The following is a 25,729-nucleotide window of genomic DNA, read 5'->3' as shown; positions in this document are numbered from 1 at the left end:
TTGTATATACGGACAGAAATCTTTACGGATTGGGAGCGGTGATGGCCTAGGAGCAAGGGGGCCAGGAACGCGTAGTCACGAATGGTAGTCGGTCTTTGAGAGACTCTTAACAGAACCCAAATAACTATAGTTCCTTTAAGCTGTAGTTGTTGGTGCTCAACTGGGCCATGAGGGAGAAGTTTGCCGAATATCTCACTGGAGCACAGGTCTTGGAAGGAACTGAAAATAATCCATTGGCTCATCTGCAAAGTGCGAAGCTGGGGGCCCTGGAACAGAGGTGGGTCACCTGAATGGCGAAGTTTAATTACTCCATCAAGTACTTTTCTGACAAAGAGAATAATAATGCTGATGCTTTGTTTCAAGTCACCCTTCCCGTTTCCTCTTTAGAGGTGGATGAAGAAGAAGAGATGGAGGTTCCAAACTTAGGTTGAGTGAAACCCATGGCCTCCATGTAGCAGCAGGCCAGATGGTGTTGCTCAGCAGGACATCAGACGAATGGGCACAAACTTAAGATGATGACCCTGTAATCCGGATGATCAAGGGCTAGCTACTAGAAGGGGAATGGCCTTCAGTGATGTCTCCGGCCGATTTGTCCTCAGATGCCTGGAATATTCTGCATGAATGTGAAAGACTCCGTGTTAAAGATAGCATTTGCCATCAGAGCGAGAAAATAAGTGGCAAGTCATAATTCCTAGAAGTTTAGCTCGGAGTGTGGCTAAGGAGGAACATAAGAAACATGTTCGTTTTGGTCCAGAGAAAAATTACAAATGGACTCAACGATTTGTGTACTGTCCTCAGCTAGAGCAGATAGTTAGAGAAGTCTGCCGACACTGCAGAGCTTCTGGTAAAGACACCAGAGCAGAGGGCGCCGACTCAAGACAAGCGGTCAAGTACACCCCTGGAGATCTTGGTGATCGATTATCTACTGGTTGGGCATGCCGAAGGAGGACTATAGTACCATTTTGTAATGATGGATCACCTTGCAAAGTTTGTGGTGGCAACCAGACCACAGAGACGGCGGCCAGGGTCGTGTGTAGACACTTCATTCAGGTATACGGACGTCCGAGGATGATTCACTGTGACCAAGGAGCATGCTTTCAAGGAAAAGTCATGAAAAAGCTCTATGGGATTAGGAGTTCCCAAACAAGACCGTATCACCCACCTGTGAGTTGAACACTGCTGCAGATTCTTCAAACCCTGGAGGGAGACAAGAAATTGCTGTGGCCGGATTATTTGTCTGAACTGCTCTGGGCCTACAATAACTGAGCACATGGCACTACTAGTTACACTCCCTACTTGTTACTTACTTGTTTGAAAAGTGTTTGAACTTAACTTCAACCGAAGAAAAACACCGCACTCCAGACTCATGAGTGCAAGAGCACTGAAGCAGGCTGAAAACTATTCACAGGTTGGTAGGAGACAACAAAATCAGTTACCCCGAGACCATGGTTCTGTCCAAACTGAAGTATTTACAACTGGGGGCAGAGATAAGAAACAAATGAATGGAACAATCTCACCCCTCAACTGGCATCATATTCATTACTATTGTAGTGCACTTTGGGGACAGTTCCATCTCCTGGCATAACATAACTGCATTGTGGTAACTACTTGTTTCCCTTACTATTCTGATGAATCAAGGAGAGGAAACTCATCAGGAGATGGAAATATAAAGGAGATGGAATGGTCCCCAAAGCGCACTACCATAGTAATGAATACGATACCAGTTGAGGGCTGAGATTGTTCCATTCATTTGTTTTTTGCACCCTATTGCTGACCAGGGATGGTCCCAAATACACATTTTGGGTATTCCATCAGAGTCACAATTGAATGAACATGAATATTGGTTCCATAAGCACTACCATTCCATGCCTTTAGCATTTTTTAGTTAGATGGTGTTTTTAAGTCATCACCTATTATGTTGTCGTATTGGTTCTATGATTTGATATACTGCTAATGGTTCTGCAAGTTGGTGTACAAATATTTTCTGTGCCCATATAAGGGAGGGCTATGAATATACTAGTTGCCATTTAATGTCATATATATGGTAAATTATACACTGAACCTGTGTCAGTTTACTGTTGTGCCCTGTGAATGGGGACAAAAGGTGATTCCAATTGTCACATATGTGATGTGATTATACTGACTCTACAGTGGAGGTTGTGCACACAATATAACAATACAGTGTCCCAATATAACCATATAACCAGTGACGGTAATGACAGATGTCTTTTTTTTTAATTTACAATTTTTTGGTTCATTAAATAGTTTAATGATTAAAAGTTACATGTTATTGTCTATTACTTGCTATTTCCATAATTAACACATCTAGAGTTACATGTTATTGTCTATTACTTGCTATTTCCATAATTAACACATCTAGGTTGTTGCTTCTGTATTACTCCACTTGCCAACGCACCAGGGCAAGTCGGAAGAGCCGAGGCTAGGTGTCAGAATTGGCGCATCTAATGGATGCGTCGTGTCTGGGGCGACTGTGGGCTGGTGTTCTAAAGGTACCTTCACACTAAGCGACGCTGCAGCGATACCGACAACGATGTCGAACGCTGCAGCGTCGCTGTTTGGTCGCTGGAGAGCTGTCACACAGACAGCTCTCCAGCGACCAACGATCCTGAGGTCCCCGGGTAACCAGGGTAAACATCGGGTTACTAAGCGCAGGGCCGCGCTTAGTAACCCGATGTTTACCATGGTTACCAGCGTAAACGTTAAAAAAACAAACACTACATACTTACCTTCAGCTGTCTGTCCTCCGGCGCTCTGCTTTCCTCTGCACTGTCAGCGCCGGTCAGCCGGAAAGCAGAGCGGTGACGTCACCGCTGTGCTTTCCGGCTGGCCGGCGCTGACACAGGATGCAGGAGGAGTGCAGAGAAGCAGAGCGCCGGGGACAGACAGCTGAAGGTAAGTATGTAGTGTTTGTTTTTTTAACGTTTACGCTGGTAACCATGGTAAACATCGGGTTACTAAGCGCGGCCCTGCGCTTAGTAACCCGATATTTACCCTGGTTACCAGTGAAGACATCGCTGGATCGGCGTCACACATGCCGATCCAGCGATGTCAGCAGGGAGTCCAGCGACGAAATAAAGTTCTGGACTTTCCTCAGCGACCAACGATCTCCCAGCAGGGGCCTGATCGTTGGTCGCTGTCACACATAACGATTTCCTTAACGATATCGTTGCTACGTCACAAAAAGCAACGATATCGTTAACGATATCGTTATGTGTGAAGGTACCTTTAGTCTGGGAGGGGTCCAATACCCATGGCCCCTTCCCAGCCTCTTAAAATCAGCCTGCACTGTCTGTTTAGCCTTTGCTGGTTAATAAAATAAGGGGGTTCTCCACATCATTTTTTTGGGGTACTCCCTTTTTACTAACCAGTAAAACCGAAGCAGGCAGCTGTGAGCTGTTATTAATAGGCTGGGAACATTTATAGCTATTGGACCCTTCCCAGAATCCTAACAACTGTAGCTGTCTGCTTTCCCTCAGCTGGTTAGGAAAAATAAGGGGGACCTCATGCGTTTTTTTTTTAAATAATTTATTTAATACACGCAATACACAGATGGCGGTGCTAACTACAACTGTCATCAGTGTCGCCTGGTCTTGCTGATCGCAGGGAGACCAGGCGACAATAATGAGAGTTGGATTCAGCACCCGGAGCCTGGGAATGGCGTTACCTGTGTCATCAGTGTGCACATGTGTGGGATGTATTGAGGACATGTCTATGTGATTTGCACAAGGACACATGGTCTGTGGAGACACACTGATATGTGCGCAGACCGATAGATTTGAGTGGGTTTACAAATGTCTCCAGTACGTTTGGAATTTTGTTTGTCAGTTTGCACCCTTGTAATTATTCTCACTTCTTATCATTATAATAAAAATACACCCAGTCACTGAAATCTTCAGGACAGCCCATACTACTTCTAGTGTTTGTCCATGGAGACAGCATGGCCGTGTGTCATTTTATGACCCCTTTTGCAATGGCTGCGACTGAATCACAAGATACATTTTCTTCCATCTCTAGAATTGTAGGGTATTTTTTGCTTTTCCTGAGTTTTTCACTCTCGATTTTGCCACAAGCAGCGTTTTACAGTACCAGTAAAGTGAATGAAAGTCTCGTGCACACACTCCTTATTTTTTCTTTGCAGTTTCCACGCAGTTTCCTATCTGCAGCGTGACAATTCTTTAGGCATTTTTGCAGCGTTTTTACCCATTCAAATGAATAGGGGAAAAAAGCATACAAAAATGCCCTTATTTTAGGCAGCGTTTTTCCTACCAACCCTCCAGTATTTGCAGCAGATTTTTTTTTTGCTGCACATACTAAATATGTGCACATACCTAAGGAAATACCCAATGTGTGTATTTTTTGGGGTTTTATGATTTTTATTTGTTAAAAACTAATTTTTTAATTTTTTTTAATTTAATCTAGGAGACTATATTGACAAATAATCATAATTTTTTGTAACAGCGGCTGGATTTCAGTGTTGCATTTCGAGCGATCGTCCTAGGAAAGCCCTGAGGTCCTAGCTTTTCCTTCTTTTGATCTCGGCTTACAAAACAAAGGAAAAAGTTAATTATCCAAACTTCACCAAGTCTCCAACTTCTAATGGATCAATGAGTGGCAATTTGTAAATGTGTGGATGACACCTTGTGCAGCCAGCACAGTAACTTCTTCTAAGACACTCACTGCATTCTTATGATGGAAGTCTTCAGTCTTGTCTGTCTGGTGGAACCGGTCAATGTAATCTTTCACCTCAGACATCTATCTTTAGCTCCGCCACTCCTCCGCATTCCCTTTATACCACTTCCTTATGTACTTACAAGGTAAGTTCATCCAGACGGTGAAGCTGACAGTCCTTATTCTGTCATTAAAGAAGGAAGAAAAACAGAAGCGATATGGTTCTTGCAATGTTATTGACAACCGATCAAGTTCCTTTAAGTCACCTTAAGAACAAGGTATAAGACGTTCCATGGACTGTGACCCTAATTCCCCACCTGCCCTCCTGGTGCCCCCAGCAGTATGAGCCTGCCATGGATGGAGAAGTACAATGACTTTTCTGGTCTTGGGAAACCTCCAGGATTTCACTATTTGGTTTGTGGATTTTATGAACTAAAAGATCCAGACAATTTTAACACAAGTGTTCGGAACAAATTGTCGTTTAAATTTCGAGAAGACCAAGACGATTTCGGAAGCCGACTTCACTGAGAGCGCAGGTAACATCTACCTGTGGTGGACACCATGCTCGAGAAGAACCACGACTACCCCTTCTATGAGGTCTGATATGCAGTAATCATTAGATATGATATTTTCTTTTTTATTGAATTTTATAGTTGGAAAATATTATGTTACTTTTATTTTCCGAAAAATATGTTATATTCCTTAATTAGATTTAATCGTCATCTGATTACATACAAGTTGTGAAAAGAAGACGAAAAACCATTATATGGTGAAGAAAAGCCACTACTTATAATACTGAATTATACTCTACTATCACTTGGCTGTATACAGAGCATTGTAGTATATCAGGGGAATGGTCATCAGTGGAATATATGGACCTGGCTGTATACAGAGCATTGTAGTATATCAAGGGAATGGTTATCAGTGGGATATATGGACCTGGCTACATACGGAGCATTGTAGTATATCAGGGGAATGGTCATCAGTGGGATATATGGACCTGGCTACATACGGAGCATTGTAGTATATCAGGGGAATGGTCATCAGTGGGATATATGGACCTGGCTATATACGGAGCATTGTAGTATACCAGGGGAATGGTCATCAGTGGGATATATGGACCTGGATATATACGGAGCATTGTAGTATATCAGGGGAATTGTCATCAGTGGGATATATGGACCTGGCTGTATATGGAGCATTATACTATATCAGGGGAATGGTCATCAGTGGGATATATGGACCTGGCTGTATATGGAGCATTATACTATATCAGGGGAATGGGCATCAGTGGAATACAGTTGAGTTCAAAAGTTTACATACCCCGGAAGAATTTTTGCTTTCTTGGCCTTTTTTCAGAGAATATGATTGATAACACCAAAACGTTTTCTCCACTCATGGTTAGTGGTTGGGTGAAGCCATTTATTGTCAAACTACTGTGTTTTCTCTTTTTAAATCATAATGACAGCCCAAAACATCCAAATGACCCTGATCAAAAGTTCACACACCCTGGTGATCTTGGCCTGATAACATGCACAGAAGTTGACACAAATGGGTTTGAATGGCTACTAAAGGTAACATCCTCACCTGTGACCTGTTTGCTTGTAATCAGTCTGCGTGCATAAAAGCTGAGTGAGTTTTTGGAATCCAGACAGACTCTTGCATCTTTCATCCAGCCACTGACGTTTCTGGACTGTGAGTCATGGGGAAAGCAAAAGAATTGTCAACGGATCTACGGGAAAAGGTAGTTGAACTGTATAAAGCAGAAAAGGGATACAAAAAGATATCCAAGGAATTGATAATGCCAGTCAGCAGCGTTCAAACTGTGATTAACAAATGGAAAATCAGGGGTTCTGTAAGAACAAAACCATGGTCAGGTAGACCAACAAAAATGTCATCCACAACTGCCAGGAAAATTGTTCAGGATGCAAAGAAAAACCCACAAATAACATCAGCTGAAATACTGGAAACAGTGTGGCTGTTTCAAGACGCACAATAAGGAGGCACTTGAAAAAAATTGACTGCCTGGTCGAGTCGCCAAAAGAAAGCCATTACTGCACAAATGCCACAAAGTATCTCTCCTACAATACTGAAAACAGCACAGAGACAAGCCTCAAAACTTCTGTAGCAACGTAATTTGGAGTGATAAGACCAAAATTGATTTTTTTGGCCACAACCATAAACGTTACATTTGGAGAGAGGTCTACAAGACTTATGATGAAAGGAACACCATTCCTACTGTAAAGCATGGAGGTGGATTGCTGAAACTTGATCAGAGTTTAAGGAAAGATTAATTCAGCACATTATCAGCAAATAATCGAGGCAAATTTGTACTCATCAGCCCAGAAGCTGCGCATGGGACGTACTTGGACGTTCCAACATGACAATGATCCAAAACACAAGGCCAAGTCGACCTGTCATTGGCTACAGCATGACAAAGTGAAGGTTCTGGAGTGGCCATCTCAGTCTCCTGACCTCAATATCATTGAGCCACTATGGGGAGATCTCAATCACGCAGTTCATGCTAGACAGCCCAGGAATTTACAGGAACTGGAGGATTTTTGCCAAGAAGAGTGGGCAGCTTTACCATCTGAGAAAATAAAGACCCTGATTCACAACTACCACAAAAGACTTCAAGCTGTCATTGATGTTAGAGGGGGCAATACATGGTATTATAAAATGGGGTATGTCAAGTTTTGATCAGGATCATTTGGATGTTTTGGGTTGTCATTATCATTTAAAAAGAGAAATCACAGTAGTTTGACAATAAATGGCTTCACCCAACCACTAACCATGAGTGGAGAAAAGGTTTTGGTATTATCATTCATATTCTCTGAAATAAGGCCAAGAAAGCAAAAATTCTGCAGGGGTAGGTAAAATTTTGAGCACAACTGTATATATGTTATATGTGGAGCATTGTAGTATGTCAGTGCAATGGTCATCAGTGAAATATACTGACCTGGCTGTATATGGAGCATTGCAGTACAGTGCTTTGCGAAAGTATTTGGCCCCCTGGAACTTTTCAACCTTTTCCCACATATCATGCTTCAAACATAAAGATACCAAATGTAAATTTTTGGTGAAGAATTAACAACAAGTGGAACACAATTGTTATTTTTAATTTTTGTGGAAAATCAAAAGCTGAAAAGTAGGGCGTGCAATATTATTCGGCCCCTTTAACTTAATACTTTGTGTTACGTGTTACGGAACCCCACAGCACCCAGAATATTTTGAGTTATATGTATGTATAATAGGTTCCATGTGAGATGCATCAGCCCACAGGCTGCGCCCCTGGGCAGAGGGGACAAGATATCCCCCTTCTGTCCTCCCCGCACCTTTGTAATTCCCACAGTAAATATCGGCAGGCTCTGCCCCTCTGCGGCTATTGTAATGTATGTCTGGCCTGCCCTCTGTATCTGTGTGATATATTCTGTGTCCTGTGAATAAAGTGTTGTCAGACTGGAAATACGTGGAGAAGCAGTGATCTTTTATATGCACCCATGTAACCAAGGAATTCCAGCCAGCGTCCTTCATTCAGACTCCAGCCAAAGCAGAGTGGACCTCCTGAACACAGGGTGGTACTGAAAGAGGTACCCCAGCTTGGTAGACCCCGTTACACTTTGTTGCGCCACCTTCTGCTGCGATTACAGCTGTTAGTCGCTTGGGTTATGTCTCTATCAATTTTGTACATCGAGAGACTGAAATTCTTGCCCAATCTTCCTTGGCAAACAGCTCGAGCTCAGTGAGGTTTGATGGAGCTTGTTTGTGAACAGCAGTTTTCAGCTCTTTCCACAGATTCTCGATTGGATTGAGGTCAGGACTTTGACTTGGCCATTCTAACACCTGGATACGTTTATCTGTGAACCATTCCATTGTAGATTTTGCTTTATGTTTGGGATCATTGTCTTGTTGGAAGACAAATCTCCGTCCTAGTCTCAGGTCTTTTGCAGACTCCAACAGGTTTTCTTCAAGAATGGTCCTGTATTTGGCTCCATCCATCTTCCAATCAATTTTAACCGTCTTCCCTGTCCCTGCTGAAGAAAAGCAGGCCCAGACCATGATGCTGCCACCACCATATTTGACAGTGGGGATGGTGTGTCCAGGGTGATGAGCTGTGTTACATATCGTTTGGCATTGTTGCCGAAAAGTTCGATTTTGGTTTCATCTGACAAGAGCACCTTCTTCCACATGTTTGGTGTCTCCCAGGTGGCTTGTTGCAAACTTTAAATGACACTTTTTATGTATATCTTTGAGAAATGGCTTTCTTCTTGCCACTCTTCCATAAAGGCCAGATTTGTGCAGTGTACGACTGATTGTTTTACTATGGACAGACTGTCCCACCTCAGCTGTAGATCTCTGCAGTTCATCCAGAGTGATCATGGGCCTCTTGGCTGCATCTCTGATCAGTCTTCTCCTTGTTGGAGATGAAAGTTTAGAGGGATGGCCGGGTCTTGGTAGATCTGCAGTGGTATGATTCTCCTTCCATTTCAATATGATCGCTTGCACAGTGCTCCTTGGGATGAGTAATGTTTTGCAAATCATTTTGTATCCAAATCCAGCTTTAAACTTCTCCACAACAGTATCATAATATATAATGGATGGTGCTGGAGATTTGCTGCCCATCAGAGTATAACACTTTGATCTGAAATGTTTTATTTCCTGGAAGTAGAGGAACTCGTGTATTTCGGCTAATGAAGTGACAATCTTTGAAAGAGCATTTGTGCCTTTGGTAACTTGCTCTCCTCTTTCTTGTTTTATTCTGCATGTTGTCTGCACGGTGCCAGCACTTATTAGCTGCACACATTGTGGGTTGTAGCTGAGTAACCAGTTCATGTTGTGGAGATTTATCCTGGATGACGATTCTCAGCTGCAGTCACTCACAGTGTAAGGAAAGACGGCAATAACAGCAAATTATCATCCCGCTTCCAAGAGTTTGGTCAGAAACGCTAAACTATAATAGCGGAATGTAGTATCACGACTTGTACAGTGATGGTCAGTCCCGGGAAATCACAGATCAGCGGTTCAAAGTGGAGCACAGTTTAGAAAGCAGTCATTTTACACCTGCAGAGTCACTGGGTAAGTCTCTCTCTCCTGTAGAGTGTAAGCTCTTATGGTCAGTGGGGTCCTCTCTCTCTCCTGTAGAGTGTAAGCTCTTATGGTCAGTGGGGTCCCCTCTCTCCTGTAGAGTGTAAGCTCTTAAGGTCAGTGGGGTCCTCTCTCTCCTGTAGAGTGTAAGCTCTTATGGTCAGTGGGGTCCTCTCGCTCTCCTGTAGAGTGTAAGCTCTTATGGTCAGCGGGGTCCTCTCTCCTGTAGAATGTAAGCTCTTATGATCAGTGGGGTTCTCTCTCTCTCTTCTGTAGAGTGTAAGCTCTTATGGTCAGTGGGGTCCTCTCTCCTGTAGAGTGTAAGCTCTTATAGTCAGTGGGGTCCTCTCTCTCCTGTAGAGTGTAAGCTCTTATGGTCAGTGGGGTCCGCTCTCTCCTGTAGGGTGTAAGCTCTTATGGTCAGTGGGGTCCTCTTTGTCCTGTAGAGTGTAAGCTGTTATGGTCAGTGGGGTTTTCTCTCTCTCCTGTAGAGTGTAAGCTCTTATGGTCAGTGGGGTCCTCTCTCTCCTGTAGAGTGTAAGCTCTTATGGTCAGTGGGGTCCTCTCTCTTCTGTAGAGTGTAAGCTCTTATGGTCAGCGGGGTCCTCTCTCCTGTAGAGTGTAAGCTCTTATGATTAGCGGGGTCCTCTCTCTCCTGTAGAGTGTAAGCTCTTATGGTCAGTGGGGTCCTCTCTCTCCTGTAGAGTGTAAGCTCTTATGGTCAGTGGGGTCCGCTCTCTCCTGTAGAGTATAAGCTCTTATGGTCAGTGGGGTCCTCTCCCTCCTGTAGAGTGTAAGCTCTTATGGTCAGTAGGGCCCTCTCTCTCTCTTCTGTAGAGTGTAAGCTCTTATGGTCAGTGGGGTCCTCTCTCCTGTAGAGGGTAAGCTCTTATGGTCAGTGGGGTCCTCTCTCTTCTGTAGAGTGTAAGCTCTTATGGTAAGCTGAGTCCTCTCTCTTTCCTCTCCCTTTTGTGTGTTTTACAAGCAATTACAAGCTTTCCAGTATTGAAATTAATTCACCATAAGTCGAATTTTTGGGGACAATTTGGCGAGTTTGAATTTGAAAAGGTTTGCTCATCTCTTCAATTTAGGCATTCTACATGGTCCTGACTTTCGGACTATTGTAAATTTACCTATCACCAAAATAGCTTTTTTTTGAAAATTCTTGCTCAGCCAAAACAGAAAAAAGGGATGCTCTCTCTTATGCAATACATATGTATTTGCTTGTAAATTTTTCGTTGGGGAAAGATTCTCAGCACATGAGCACATTATTTTTACGAAACTCATAATCAGTGTTTTTTTTAACTGTTTAATGAACTACATAAAATGAAAAAAATGTGCTATAGTTATTAGTCACTGTAGTCATGCAGTGACATCTCTTGCACCAAGTGAGCTGTGCATACACTGGATTATGCCACATAACATACACTGCTCAAAAAAATAAAGGGAACACTAAAACACCACATCTTAGATATCACTGAATGGAATATTCCAGTTGCAAAATTACATAGTGGAATGCTTTGAGAACAATAAGACCTAAAAATTGTCAATGTCAACTTCAGTGGAAATTCCTCAAGATAAGGAAATGATGCTCAGTGTGTGTGGCCTCCAAGTGCCTCTATGATCTCTCTACAATGCCTGGGCATGCTTCTGATGAGGCGGCGGATGTTCTCCTGAGAGATCTCCTACCAGACCTAGATTAAAGCATTATTCAACTCCTGGACAGTCTGTGGGGCAACATGGCATTGGTGGATGGTGCGAGACATGATGTTCCAGATGTGCTCGATTGGATTCGGGTCTGGGGTACAGACAGGCCAGTCCATAGCATAAATTCCTTCATCATGCAGGAATGGCTGACACACTTCAGCCACATGAGGCCTAGCATTACCATGCATCAGATGGAACCCAGGGCCCACTGCACCTTTATATGGTCTCACAAGGGGTCTGAGGATTTCATTCCAGTACCTAACAGCTGTCAGGGTACCTTTGACTAGCACATGGAGGGCTGTGCGACCCTCCAAAGAAATGCCTCCCCACACCATTACTGACCCACTACCAAACCGGTCATGCTGAAGGATTTGCAGGCAGCAGATCGCTCTCAGCAGCGTCTCCAGACTCTTTCATGTCTGTCACATGAGCTCAGTGTGAATCTGCTCTACTCCGTGAAGATCACAGGGTGCCAATGTCAAATCTGCAAACTTGATGTTCTCTGGGAATTGCCAATCACCCTGAAGGGTGTTGGGCTGTGAGCACAACAACCACTTGTAGACGTTGGGCCCTCATACCACCCTCATGGAGTCTGTTTCTGACAGTTTGAGCAGACACATGGATATTAGTGGCCTGCTGTAGGTTATTTTGCAGGCCTCTGACACTGTTTCTCCTGTTCCTCTTTCCACAAAGCAGAAGGTAGCGGTCCTGCTGCTGGGTTGTTTCCCTCCTATGGCCCTCTTCATATCTACTGGTGTACTGATCTGTCTCCTGGTATCTGCTCCATACTCTGGACACTGTGCTGACAGACACAGCTACCCTTCTTGCCACAGCTCGCATTGATGTGCCATCCTGGATGAGCTACACTACCTAAGAAAACTTGTGAGGGTTTTAGACACCACCTCATGCTACTGTACTTCTAGAGGTGAGAGCAATTACTAAATGCAAAAGTGACCAAAACCATAGACAAATAGGATGAGAACAAAGAAATGGTCTGTGGTCACCCCCTGCAGAACCACTCCTTTATAGGGGTTGTCTTACTATAATTGCCCAACATTTCTACTTGTTGTCTGTTCCATTTGGACAACAGCAGGAGAAATTGATTCACAATCAATGTGTCTGGCTTTGCACACTCTGCATGTTCAACACCCCCCGGCCGTGAAGATTTTATTGTAAGCTAATAAAGTTACCTGTCTCGGAGGATCGGTGATTGCTGCCTTTCTGTTCTTCGTTCATGGAATATTCAGCATGTGTTTGTGGCTATAGCACCCGTGGTCAGACGGCTAGCTTCCGCTGCATGTGAGCAGGCTCGGCTATTACCAGTAGCGGTGGTGCGGTCAGCTGTGCTTCTACGAGATTTATGATTCACAATCAGTGTTGCTTCCTAACTGGACAGGCTGTGATTGACTTTGAGTTACATTATGTTGTTTCAGTGTTCCCTTTATTTTCTTGAGCAGTGTCTGTTAACAATAGCTTTATTTTTCTTTTGCACTTAATAACCATCCTCCTAAATGTATGGTTCATGGTGTTGCTGCAACTAGCTGTGTTCAGTGAAGATTAGATTATGGTTAAAAATATACCAGGAAATGTCACTTCAAAATGAGAATTTGTCAGTGAATCTTCTCTAACGTATGTGTGTTAGTTTCTCCTGTTTATACACTCCTTACTTTGCAGCAATAAATATGTTTGCATTGTTTGGACAGCTAGTGCGCAACATTTGAACTAGTTGCCTCTACTGTAAATATACGGCCATGCAAACACCTGTCTATCAGTAGAAATTCTAGTTGCAGATCTCTGTCTAAAATTATGTTTTTTACGGCACAAAAACAAATATTTTTTTAAAGATATTTTTTATTGAGTTATAGTGAATCTGACAGCGGATATATATTGCCCGATCCACATTCAGCATGTATTATCACATCTGACCAGGGTCACTTTATGTGGTAATAACTCTGGAGCGCTTCTACATATGCCCGAGATTCTGAAAATGGGATTTTGTGATGCATTGTATTTATGTTAGTGATAAATTTAGTTTGATATGTTTTACTTTTTTTATGATAGTATTGGAAATGTGATGAAACTTTAAGTGCTTATTCTCTTAAACCAGACCAATAGTATAGACCAATAAATGTCAGTAAAGTTGTACTCCTTCACACACATTCTTTTTTCCACATTTTAAAAGATGTAAAAATTACATTCATTTCAAGCATTTTTATGTTTTTTATGGGTGTTTTTTTTTTATAATTGTGTATCTGTGTTTTTCTTGCCATTTTTGTAGCCCTGGGGAGAAGTATATGGAAAAAAACATCATACATAGAGCTACTAGTAAAAAAATTCACCATACCTAGTGCTACAGTAATAAAACACATTACCTAGAGCTACAGTTAAAAAAACATACCTAAAGCTACAGTAAAAAAGCACCATACCTAGAGCTACAGAAAAAACACCATACCTAGAGCTGCAGAAAAAAACACCATACCTAGAGCTACAAGTAAACAAAAGCACCATACCTAGTGCTACAGTAATAAAACGCATTACCTAGATCTACAGTTAAAAAAAACATACCTAAAGCTACAGTAAAAAAGCACCATACCTAGAGCTACAGAAAAAAAACACCATACCTAGAGCTGCAGAAAATAAACACCATACCTAGAGCTACAAGTAAAAAAAACATACCTAGAGATACAGTAAAAAAAATACCTAGAGCTACAAATAAAAAAACACCATACCCAGAGCTACAGTAAAAAAACACCATACTTATAGCTACAGTAAAAAAAAACATACAACATACTTAGAGCTACAGTAGAAAAAACACCATACTTAGAGCTACAGTAAAAGAACACCATACATAGGGCCACTAGTAAAAAAAACACTATACCTAGAGCTACAGTAAAAAAACATACATAGAGCTACAGTAAAAAAACACCGTACATAGAGCTACAGTAAAAAAACACCATACCTAGAGCTACAGTAAAAAAACACCAATGATCCCTAAAACACTGCAAAAAATACCAAGACGTTATTTATGGAGACTTTTCAGTATTGTACTATAAACTTCTAAGACCTCTATGAACTTCAAAAATGATATAATATGATTCCTCCAGCGATTGAGCTCTGCAGCCAATCAGCTACCGCTGAGTACCTGCAGCCTTCACAGTTCCATCAGAAACATAATATTCTGATAGTGAAAATGTTTTTTTTCTTCCTTCATCAAGGTTGGACCACAGTCACTTCTGGACCTTGTTATAGGATAACAGTTGATAGCTTCAATAGATTACATGAAGCCAAACACCATAAAATGCCAGTGTAAATATATAGAATGTTGATCTAGTCTGATTGTCATGTGAGATCAGGAAAGGAATTCTTTTTTACCTTTTAGAGTAAATTGCTTCCTGCTTTATTGGTTTGTTCTATCTTTTGCTGAATAAAGGTGGAAGTCAACATAGTAACATAGTTGTAAGGCTGTAAAAAGACATTTTGTAGTTTCCTTTGGGGCTGAAGAGGTCAACAACGTTTCTCTGTTGGTCAGAAACATCCAGCTTCATTTCAGCTGCTTCTGATCTGGTCATTACCTCTTCCTATAAAAACTGGTCAGATCTTCTTGTCCCTGCCAGTGAAAGATTTGTTTTCCTGTGCTGTGTGCTAAAGCTAAGTGATTGGAGTATAGATGTTGTAGTAGTGTTCTGTGTTTTGCTTTAGTACATGTGTGTTTATCTCCTGGTGCCTGTTTCCATTCAGTCTAGTTGAACTGGACCGGGTGCAGAGAAGAACGACCAAGGTTATTAGAGGACTGGGGGGTCTGCAATACCAAGATAGGTTATTACACTTGGGGCTATTTAGTTTGGAAAAACGAAGGCTAAGGGGTGATCTTATGTTAATGTATATGAGGGGACAGTATAAAGGCCTTTCTGATGATCTTTTTAATCATAGACCTGAGACAGGGACAAGGGGACATCCTCTACGTCTGGTGGAAAGAAGGTTTAAGCATAATAACAGACGCGGATTCTTTACTGTAAGAGCAGTGAGACTATGGAACTCTCTGCAGTATGATGTTGTAATGAGTGATTCATTACTTAAATTTAAGAGGGGACTGGATACATTTCTTGAAAAGTATAATGTAACAAGGTATATATACTAGATTCCTCGATAGGGCGTTGATCCAGGGAACTAGTCTGATTGCCGTTTGTGGAGTCGGGAAGGAATTTTTTTCCCCAATGTGGAGCTTACTCTTTGCCACATGGTTTTTTTTTCCTTCCTCTGGATCAACATGTTAGGGCATGTTAGGTTAGGCTATGGGTTGAACTAGATGGATTTAAAGTCTTCCTTCAACCTTAATAACTACCGTATATACTCGAGTATAAGCCGACCCGAGTATAAGCCGACCCCCCTAATTTTGCCACAAAAAACTGGGAAAACTTATTGACTCGAGTATAAGCCTAGGGTGGGAAATGCAGCAGCTACCGGTTAATGTCAAAAATAAAAATAGATAACAATAAAAGTAAAATTAATTGAGACATCAGTAGGTTAAGTGTTTTTGAATATCCATATTGAATCAGGAGCCCCATATAATGCTCCATACAGTTCATAATGGGCCCCATAAGATGCTCCATATTAAAATATACCCCATATAATGCTGCACAAAGGTTAATAATGGCCCCATAAGATGCTCCATAGAAACATTTGCCCCATACAATGCTGCATAAAGGTTGATGGCCCCATAAGATGATCCACACATTATGGCCCCATAAGATGCTAGACACATTAGGGGCCCCATGAGATGCTCCATACATTATGGCCCCATGAGATGCTCCACACATTATGGACCCATGAGATGCTCCACACATTATGGCCCCATGAGATGCTCCACACATTATGGCCCCATGAGATGCTCCACACATTATGGCCCCATAAGATGCTCCACACATTAGGGGCCCCATGAGATGCTCCATACATTATGGCCCCATGAGATGCTCCACACATTATGGCCCCATGAGATGCTCCACACATTATGGCCCCATGAGATGCTCCACACATTATGGCCCCATAAGATGCTCCATACATTATGGCCCAATGAGATGCTCCACACATTATGGCCCCATACATTGTGGCCCCATGAGATGCTCCACACATTAGGGGCCCCATGAGATGCTCCACACATTATGCCCCATACATTATGGCCCCATAAGATGCTCCACACATTAGGGGCCCCATGAGATGCTCCACACATTATGTGAAGCGCCCCCAGACGCAGGGCCGCGGGGTACTCGGTCCTGGGTTGTCACGGTGGCTAGACCCGGTCCGTGACCCTGCTAAGGGGCGTCCAATGAAAGGTGATGCTGCGTAGTGCAAGATGCGAGGAATAACAAGGACGCAGGGTTGCAGTCTCTTTACCTTTTTACTGAAGGCTTCGGGGTCCGCAATCCAGAGCACTGCTAACAGGGCTGGCTGAGTCCGGCCGGTTCGAAGGCACATCCAGAGTTCCCTTTGCAGGTGGAAATCAGTGCCTACCAACTAGCGCCTGTGTGTTGTAGTCCTTCCCTGCTGAGCACCATGGGATAGTCCTCACAACTCTCGTATCTGTTCTTTCTCTCTCTCTCTCCGTCCCCCAGTTTATCTGGCTAGGACGCACCCATTTGACGGGAAGGCCTGGAGTTATTCTGGGACCCTAGAGACGCCCCTCTCCCACAATTGCCCCCTATGTCTGCTTAGGTGATTTAAGGTAGACAGCCAACCTATAATTAACTGTCCTGCCGCTGTTTGAAGTAATGCGTAGAGTTTGTTACTTCCTCGGTGCTCCGGCCACCGGCTACGTGCCTCAGAAAGATGTTGCCACAGTCTTAGGGACACGACTCCTTCTGGTTCTATCTCCTTCGTACTATGATCCCGCTTCTCACTTCTCCACAATATACTTCGCTTCGTGTCCTTCCTTGAGATGCCGCTGCAAGGTAGTGCAGAGGCGGCCCCGTAACAATCTGTCCCTTCTGCTAGGTACCTGCCAGGTTCCCAGTTCTGACAGGTCCTCTCCCGAGCTCTCCCGGGCTCTTTCTGCCTAACTTCCTGTCCAACCCTCAGTTTTACCAGAGTGTGAGGAGTGGCCTAATACATAGAGCCTTTTGCTCCCCCTGGTGGCTGGAGTGTGAAGTGTAGTGTGTGACTGTGATACCTGGTCAGGTGAACTCCTTTAGTGCAATCAGACATAACATCACTCCCCTTAGTGGCAGAGCGACATTACTGCAACGACCAGGACTCTGGGGCGCTGCATATGCCCCATACGATGCTTCATACATTGTGGCCCCATGAGATGCTCCACACATTAGGGGCCCCACGAGATGCTCCACACATTATGCCCCATAAGATGCTTCTCATATATGCCCCATAAGATGCTCCTCATATATGCCCCATAAGATGCTCCTCATATATGCTCCATAAGATGCTCCATACATTTGCCCCATTTGCTGTTGCTGCGATTAAAATAAAAAAAATCACATACTGACCTCTCTTCGCTCAGGCCCCCGGCACTTGCGATAGTCACCTTCCATATTCCATTGCTGCACGCTGCTCTGTCTTCCATCCTCTGCACTGACTGTTCAGGCAGAGGGCGGCGCGCGCACACTAATCGCGTCATCGCGCCCTCTGACCTGAACAGTCACAGCCAGAGGATGGAAGACAGAGCAGCGTGCAGCGATGGAACGTGGAAGGTGACTATCACGCAATGCTCCCCCTCCCCTGATATACTCACCTGCTCCCGGCGCGGTCCCTGGCAGCGTCTCACTGTCAGATGGTCTCCGGGAGCCGGCAGCATCTTCATGTGTTCAACGGTCACGTACCGCTCATTAGAGTAATGAATATGCATGCATATTCATTACTTTAATGAGTGGTACCAGGTGACTGCTGAACACAGGAGGCGCTGCCTGGAGACCATGGGACATGCAGGGACAGCCCCTGGAGCAGGTAAGTATATCACAGCCGTCACCCGCCGACCCCACACCGACACTGACTCGAGTATAAGCCGAGAGGGTCACTTTCAGCCTAAAAAAGTGGGCTGAAAATCTCAGCTTATACTCGAGTATATACGGTATGTTACTATGTGACTATGTTATTCCTCCTTGCCCCTATCCTCCTCCCTATTATTGATTAGTGCATTCGTACGATAGTGGTTTTCTGTAATCCATGTTTTGTCTTTGTGTCTTGTTTACCTTACATTTCTGTCCCATGGTTTGGGGAGGGGACAGATCAGGGTTTAACAGGAGCATACCATATGTGTAGCAGGCCAGGAAAAAGATAAATATAAAACTTAACTTTTACTATTATATTTTTTTAAAAACCAACGACCAATATATTTCTTAAACCAACATTCATAATTTTACACAGTACATCGGTGCTCATGTTCATCAGTGCTCTATTAATAAAATTGGGTCTATCTCACCAAATGCTGATTCTCTCTTCCGTGGTTTTTCACTGTAGAAGAAAACAATTCAGAGGGGGGAAAAAGAGGGTGCTGTGATAGTACAGTGTTCCCTGTATAGGACTCCTGCCCTTATAAATGTAGTACTCAAGTGTACCCTTACCAAAGACCATAACAGAGTGACAATATGTCCATCTAGTCCAGCCTAAGATCCTGCAAATCATCTGTAGGATTAGGAAATGTTCCTATTATTAGGGAAGCAAAATCTTTCCTGGAAACAAAAGACCTGAGACAGGGACAAGGGGGCATCCTCTACGTCTGAAGAAAAGAAGGTTTAGGCATAATAACAGACGCGGATTCTTTACTGTAAGAGCAGTGAGACTATGGAACTCTCTGCCGTATGATGTTGTAATGAGTGATTCATTACTTACATTTAAGAGGGGACTGGATGCCTTTCTGGAAAAGTATAATGTTACAGGGTATATACACTAGATTCCTTGATAGGGCATTGATCCAGGGAACTAGTCTGATTGCCGTATGTGGAGTCGGGAAGGAATTTTTTTCCCCAATGTGGAGCTTACTCCTTGCCACATGGTTTTTTTTTTGCCTTCCTCTGGATCAACATGTTAGGGCATGTTAGGTTAGGCTATGGGTTGAACTAGATGGACTTAAAGTCTTCCTTCAACCTTAATAACTATGTAATGTATCATTTGGAATTAATGTCCACACTGTGGTTCTACTGTTCATATTTGACAAAGTTTACCCTAACAGATGACACAGTACTGGGATATCACAGCACAGTTTGACAATGGTAATTGGCTTGTGCAGTGTTAAAAGGGTATTCTCAAGTTTGGAAGTTACCCAGGGCCGTATTTAGAGTTTCTGCTGCCCTAGGCACTTTTAGTGCTGCCTCCCCCACTGGTGAGTATGACACTATCGGCAGTGACTTTGGCAATAATCGCTGATGTGAAAGTCGCCTTTTGCAGCAGATCCGGCAGTTTTTCTGCATCTGCCGCGTAACGGATCACTTACGGCAACACTGCGTTCGGCCTCATTCTTTCCCTATGGGACTTGAGGACATGTGCGGCACTTGCTGTTTTGCCACGATCCGGCAAATGCGGTACTTGCAGCAATGGAAAAAAAACGCTGCCAGCAGTGTTTTTTTGTCTCACCGCAAGTGCCGCACATGTCCGCAAGCAGCCATCACTACCTGTCCCTGCACCTTGCTAGCTCATCGCTAACCATCCCTCCCTGACCTAAAACTACACTATAAAGCTTTAGAAAAACAATTTATTAACTGCCATATTCCTATGATAATGACGTAGAGTGGGACGGGCAGTCTCCGGGTCTCCATTCTCTCTGTCCCTGCCTCACTGCCTGTGCACACACATCCCTCCACCGGACCCGGTAATCACTGCTCGCAGTAGCATACCGGCAGAGGTGTGTCTAGGGTTTCTAGCACCCGGGGCAAGAATTCATTTTGGTGCCCCCCCAGCACACATGCGATTTGCACACTCAGTCATGTACCGATGAGCTCCTCTCCCTAATGCTCTCAATGATCAGTGAAAAACAGAGAGAAGCAGAAGAGAAGCTCGTTGTCACAGGACCACAAGTATGAAAATCACATATGAGGGAAGTGTCCATGTGACGACTACTGGAACCTGCAGAGGTGAATCCTGACATCGCAGCTTCTGAATTCTCACAACTAATGCACTGCACACTTAGGATTCTCCCTTGCCGGTGGACAGTCTTGTCAGCACAAGTATGTGATTTGTATACCTCTGGCCACATTCCGACTAGACGTGCCCGGCCTCACTCAGTTCATTTTCATTGACTCAGGCCACACATGTCTAGTCAGCATGTGACCGCATGTATCTAATTCGCCAGCATGAGAGAATCCTGACAGCGTGCAGTGCGCACTGTGAGAATTCAGAAGTCTGCAGTCACAAAGAATAACTGCAGACTCATTACAAACCTGGACAACCCCTTTAATGCTCCAAACATAAATAAAAACATGAGAGTTAGTCAGTATCACAAATAACATTTATATCCAGGTACTTTATAGATGACATCGTCTCTGGTGTCGTTCTTCTTTTCTTCATCTTGTCCAGACCCCATGATGAGTTTTCTCATCCACAGCCGTCTCTGCAGACTTCCATCTTCTCCGCTCTTTTGCAGAAAATCTCCACATGATGCCCTTAAAGATATAAGTGTCATTATAATACTCCTGAATAAAAAATTGCCCTCACTATATTGTCTGCACAAAATATGACCCCCAAATCGTCCCTCTTATGATACATGCTCTTCACACTGACCACTCCTTTCCATACCGGCCCCCCTCTTCACACTGTCCTCTCACAATGTGTCCCCCCTATAGGGCCCAGTATTTATACTGTACTCTCCCATCACACTCCCCCTTCCTGGTATACTGTCCCCTCCTGGCTGTGCCCTTACACTGTCCCTCCATGCTACACCCCCACTACTCAGTTTCTATTCTGTGCCCACTCACTTTTCTGCTCCCATACTGTCTCCTCACACTATTCCTCTCCCTCCTCATACTGTCTCCTCTCACATCCCCCCTGTTCACCATACTGTCTCCTCATATATTTTCCCCCTCACTTTCTATACTCCCTTCTTACCTGACTCCCCATTCTGTGTCTGCACACATCCCATCACCCACACATAATAAATCCCCCATCTACACTCCAATTCTCCCCGCACAGAATAAATCCCCCCCATTCCCCCATACTGTTTCCTCATACATGCCCCCCATTCCCCAGTACTGTTTACTCATACATGCCCCCCATTCCCCTGTACTGTTTCCTCATACATGCCCCCCATTCCCCCGTACTGTTTCCTCATACATGCCCCCCATTCCCCTGTACTGTTTCCTCATATATGCCCCCCATTCCCCTGTACTGTTTCCTCATACATGCCCCCATTCCCCTGTACTGATTCCTCATGCATGCCCCCCATTCCCCCGTACTTTTTCCTCATACATGCCCTCATTCCCCCGTACTGTTTCCTCATACATGCCCCCCATTCCCCCATACTGTTTCCTCATACATGCCCCCCATTCCCCAGTACTGTTTCCTCATACATGCCCCCCATTCCCCAGTACTGTTTCCTCATACATGCCCCCATTCTCTTGTACTGTTTCCTCATACATGCCCCCCATTCCCCTGTACTGTTTCTTCATACATGCCCCCCATTCCCCTGTACTGTTTCCTCATACATGCCCCCCATTTCCCTGTACTGTTTCCTCATACATGCCCCCCATTCCCCCGTACTGTTTCCTCATACATGCCCCGAATTCCCCCGTACTGTTTCCTCATATATGCCCCCCATTCCCCTGTGCTGTTTCCTCATACATGCCCCCCATTCCCCGTGCTGTTTCCTCATACATGCCCCCCATTCCCCTCTACTGTTTCCTTATACATGCCCCCCATTCCCCTGTACTATTTCCTCATACATACCCCCATTCTCCTGTACCGTTTCCCCATCTCCCCCTTTGCTCTTCATTTTGTATCCTCAAATCTCCCCCTCACATTAAATCCCTCCATCCCCACTCCAATTTTCCCCACACATAATAAATCCCCCATCTACACTCCAGTTCTCCCCGCACGGAATAAATAACCGCATCTCCACTCAAATTGTCTCCCCCGTGCACTTAATCTTCACTGTCTTCTGCTCCACTGGATCACTTACCACCAGTGTTCGCCTCTGCAGCACGAGTGAGCGATATCAGCAGCGTGATCACATGATCTGATCACGCTGCTCATGTCGCTCTGACCCGGCAGTCAGAGCCTCAATTGTACTCACTTCTGTAAGTACAATTGATCCCTGGGCAGGGGCAGACACTGACAGCTTGGGGCCCCTGTGCAAGAAATGTGTCTGGGTCCCCCTCCTTTTATGGCAAGAAAGATATATATATATATATATATATATATATATATATAGTGCCACACACGCATACATGTGTATATGTTACATAACGTATATACTCGAGTATATGCATGGCTCCCCCATCCTCCCATCCTGTGTGCATGGCTCCCCCATCCTCCCATCCTGTATGCATGGCTCCCCCATCCTCCCATCCTGTATGCATGGCTCCCCCATCCTCCCACCCTGTATGCATGGCTCCCCCATCCTCCCATCCTGTATGCATGGCTCCTCCATCCTCCCACCCTGTATGCATGGCTCCCCCATCCTTCTATCCTGTATGCATGGCTCCCTCATCCTCCCATCCTGTATTCATGGCTCCCCCATCCTCCCATCCTGTATGCATGGCTCCTCCATCCTCCCCCGTCCTCCTCCATCCTATCCCCACCCTCCCCCCATCCTCCCCTGTCATACTCAGCTTTCTCACACCGCGCGGCGCTGAACTTCCCGGCATCTCTGTCCCGCTGCAGCTTCTTCCTGTATGAGCGGTCACGTTGTTCCCCTCAATAAAGTGATGAATATGCGTCCATATTCATCACCTTAATGAGCAGTACCACGTGACTGCTGAGGACAGGACGAGCTGCCGACGCTGAGACGGAGTTGCAGGCACCGCTGGAGGAGGGTGAGTATGACGTCTTCAAGCAGGTGGGGAAGGAGGGAGGTAGGTAGGTTCGGGCGTTTGACCCTGGACTTTAAAAAAAAAAAAACTTGCTCAAGTGCGCCCCACACATCCTGGCACCCTAGGCACATGCCCTTAAGTGCCTTAGTGACAAATACGGCCCTGAAATTACCTGTGGGATAGGGAATCATTTCCCGATTGCTGACATGAATTGGGGAGCAGAAACCTGCAGGTCGGGCAAGGGAAACAGACAACAATGAAAGACCTTTAACAACTAGTTCAGGTCCCAATAAATGGGAGGCACTGCCAGACCTAATATTGGACCACATATCAAATATACAGGTTGGGGGTCACTTGAGTAATACTAATCACAAAATGATAAGTTCTCATGTATCCTATAATAGTTATAGTGTAGTATAATAGAGGGCTACAAGGACTCTAAACTTAAGCAAAGCAAATTTCCAACTGCTGAGAGATGATCTAAGTGCCATAAACTGAGACAATGTTCTGAGAAGTAAGGCTAAGTTCACACTGTGCAAAACCTGAGTGTGTGGCATGTAAGAAGCTATGGCAAAATCTCTGGTTTTGCTGCATTTTTGGTACAGTTTTGATGCGTTTTTTTCATGCATTTTTTTTCATTCAGTTCAATGGGTGAAAAACGCTGAAAAAACACTGACAGAAGTGACATGCTGTATGTCCAAAAAAACATGCAAAGCAGAAAATACTGATGACAGGAAAACCAATGTGTGTGCATGAGAATTCTGAAATCTCATAGGCCTTGATGGTATTGTAAAAAGCAGCTGAAAATTAGCATTAAAAATGCAGCAAAACGCTCGGTCTAAAAGCACAAGGCATCGGGCGTGGCTTGAGCACTGCTGTGGTTGGAAGCAGGATCCCTGAGCTCCCTCTAAATCGGAACCAAAACAACGAAAAGCGGACGCGTGACCCGGACTTCAAAGTCTGGAAACTTTTCTGAGGGACCCTGGACCTGCCAGAACCCGGTTCTAGAGGATTTAAACCCATAAACGTGGAAATATACAACATCAAACAAGAGGACATCTGCGGTGTGTTTGAGGCGGAGGGATATCGTCCACACTCCCTAACGTGAGGAGGAAAAGGAGCTGTGACTCTCCATAAGGATCACAAGGTACTGTGACCTCTACCCCAGACTATCAGGGGACCCCCAGAAGCCCTTTTTGGGGAGGCACCACCTTATTCTCTTCCCCAAAACAGACCGTGGATAAGCCTGCTCATATAGTGCAGCTGCAAAGGGAAAAAGTAGTCCCCACCGCAGCACAGTGCAAAAGGACACAGTTTCAGAAGTTGTGCCGCCGATCTAAGCCTAAGGGGCAGCTCTAATTAGCTAGCCTACCCCCAGCGGACCCCCCTCTCCCCCACTAAGAGAGGCACACACGAGCGAGAGCTCAAAACCGAAAGCATACACCGCCGCCGCTGCAAGCGCCGGCTAAACAGCGGTGAAAGCAGATCCGGCCGCTCAGGAGCTTCGCTGATCGGCGCTCTGTGCAGGGCGGAGGGATCCCAAGTCCTCGCCGCACATCTTCACCAGTACGCCGCCGGCACAGTACATTCAGCGGCAAAGAAGATCCAGCCGCACAGGAGCTTCCAGGAACAGCGCTCGGTGCAGGGCGGCAGGATCCAAAGTCCCAGCCGCGCACCCGCACTACCACACCGCCGACTTAGTTTAATCGGCGGCAAAGAAGTCCCGGCCGCTCAGAGTATCCGGCGGGCAGCGCTGAACGCAGGGGGGAGAGTGCCACCTCTATAACTTCACCCCTGCACTAAACGTGTCCCCTGGGTCTCTCCCCAAAGGTGCCTGGCGCAGGGCGGAGGGATCAGCAGCCCCATCAGTGATTAAACAGCTGCGAAAGAGTCCCAACTGCACAGGAGTTCATTAAGTTCACCTGGGGCTTACACTTGTAATAAGTGAACACTGACATTTATTAAAACAGTAATAAAGCTGTCCTGGCTACATAAGACCCCAGAAGTCTCAGCCATACCCCTGCACTACCTCCACTCTTCAGGCGCCTTACTGGACATTGCAGCATAAGAACAGCTGCAGATGATAATAAGCTAGAGGTGGAGGAATATAAAAGCACAACTGAACAGCAGACTCTCCTATCTCTGGCTACAAAAGATCTTTAGGATCCCCAATTCTCCCTGAAAAGGGTACCTGAAACATATAAAAAGTGTCTACAACACACAGTTGGGGCCAGCTAAATAACCCCAGTAATGCTGCGGTCTTTCTATAGGTCACAGTGAAT

At 44.7% G+C, this 25,729-nt stretch overlaps 1 protein-coding gene across 7 annotated transcripts in view; it reads left to right on the top strand.

Moving 5' to 3' along the window:
* LOC138662704 (diacylglycerol kinase eta-like) overlaps nucleotides 1-25,729 on the top strand; it is a 255,548-nt gene that overhangs the window by 114,637 nt on the left and 115,182 nt on the right. The window contains exon 1 of one of the 7 annotated variants that reach the window (XM_069748584.1): nucleotides 5,143-5,286. The exons of the other annotated variants lie outside the window; for them this stretch is intronic. Coding sequence (XP_069604685.1) covers nucleotides 5,251-5,286 — 36 coding nt within the window. The 5' untranslated portion in view covers nucleotides 5,143-5,250. Of the gene's footprint in view, nucleotides 1-5,142; nucleotides 5,287-25,729 lie in introns of those variants that run through there. 7 annotated transcript variants of the gene reach the window in all.

The sequence above is a fragment of the Ranitomeya imitator genome, chromosome 2 (assembly GCF_032444005.1).
Source record: "Ranitomeya imitator isolate aRanImi1 chromosome 2, aRanImi1.pri, whole genome shotgun sequence".
NCBI lineage: Eukaryota > Metazoa > Chordata > Amphibia > Anura > Dendrobatidae > Ranitomeya > Ranitomeya imitator.
This window is presented reverse-complemented; position numbering and strand designations above follow the sequence as displayed.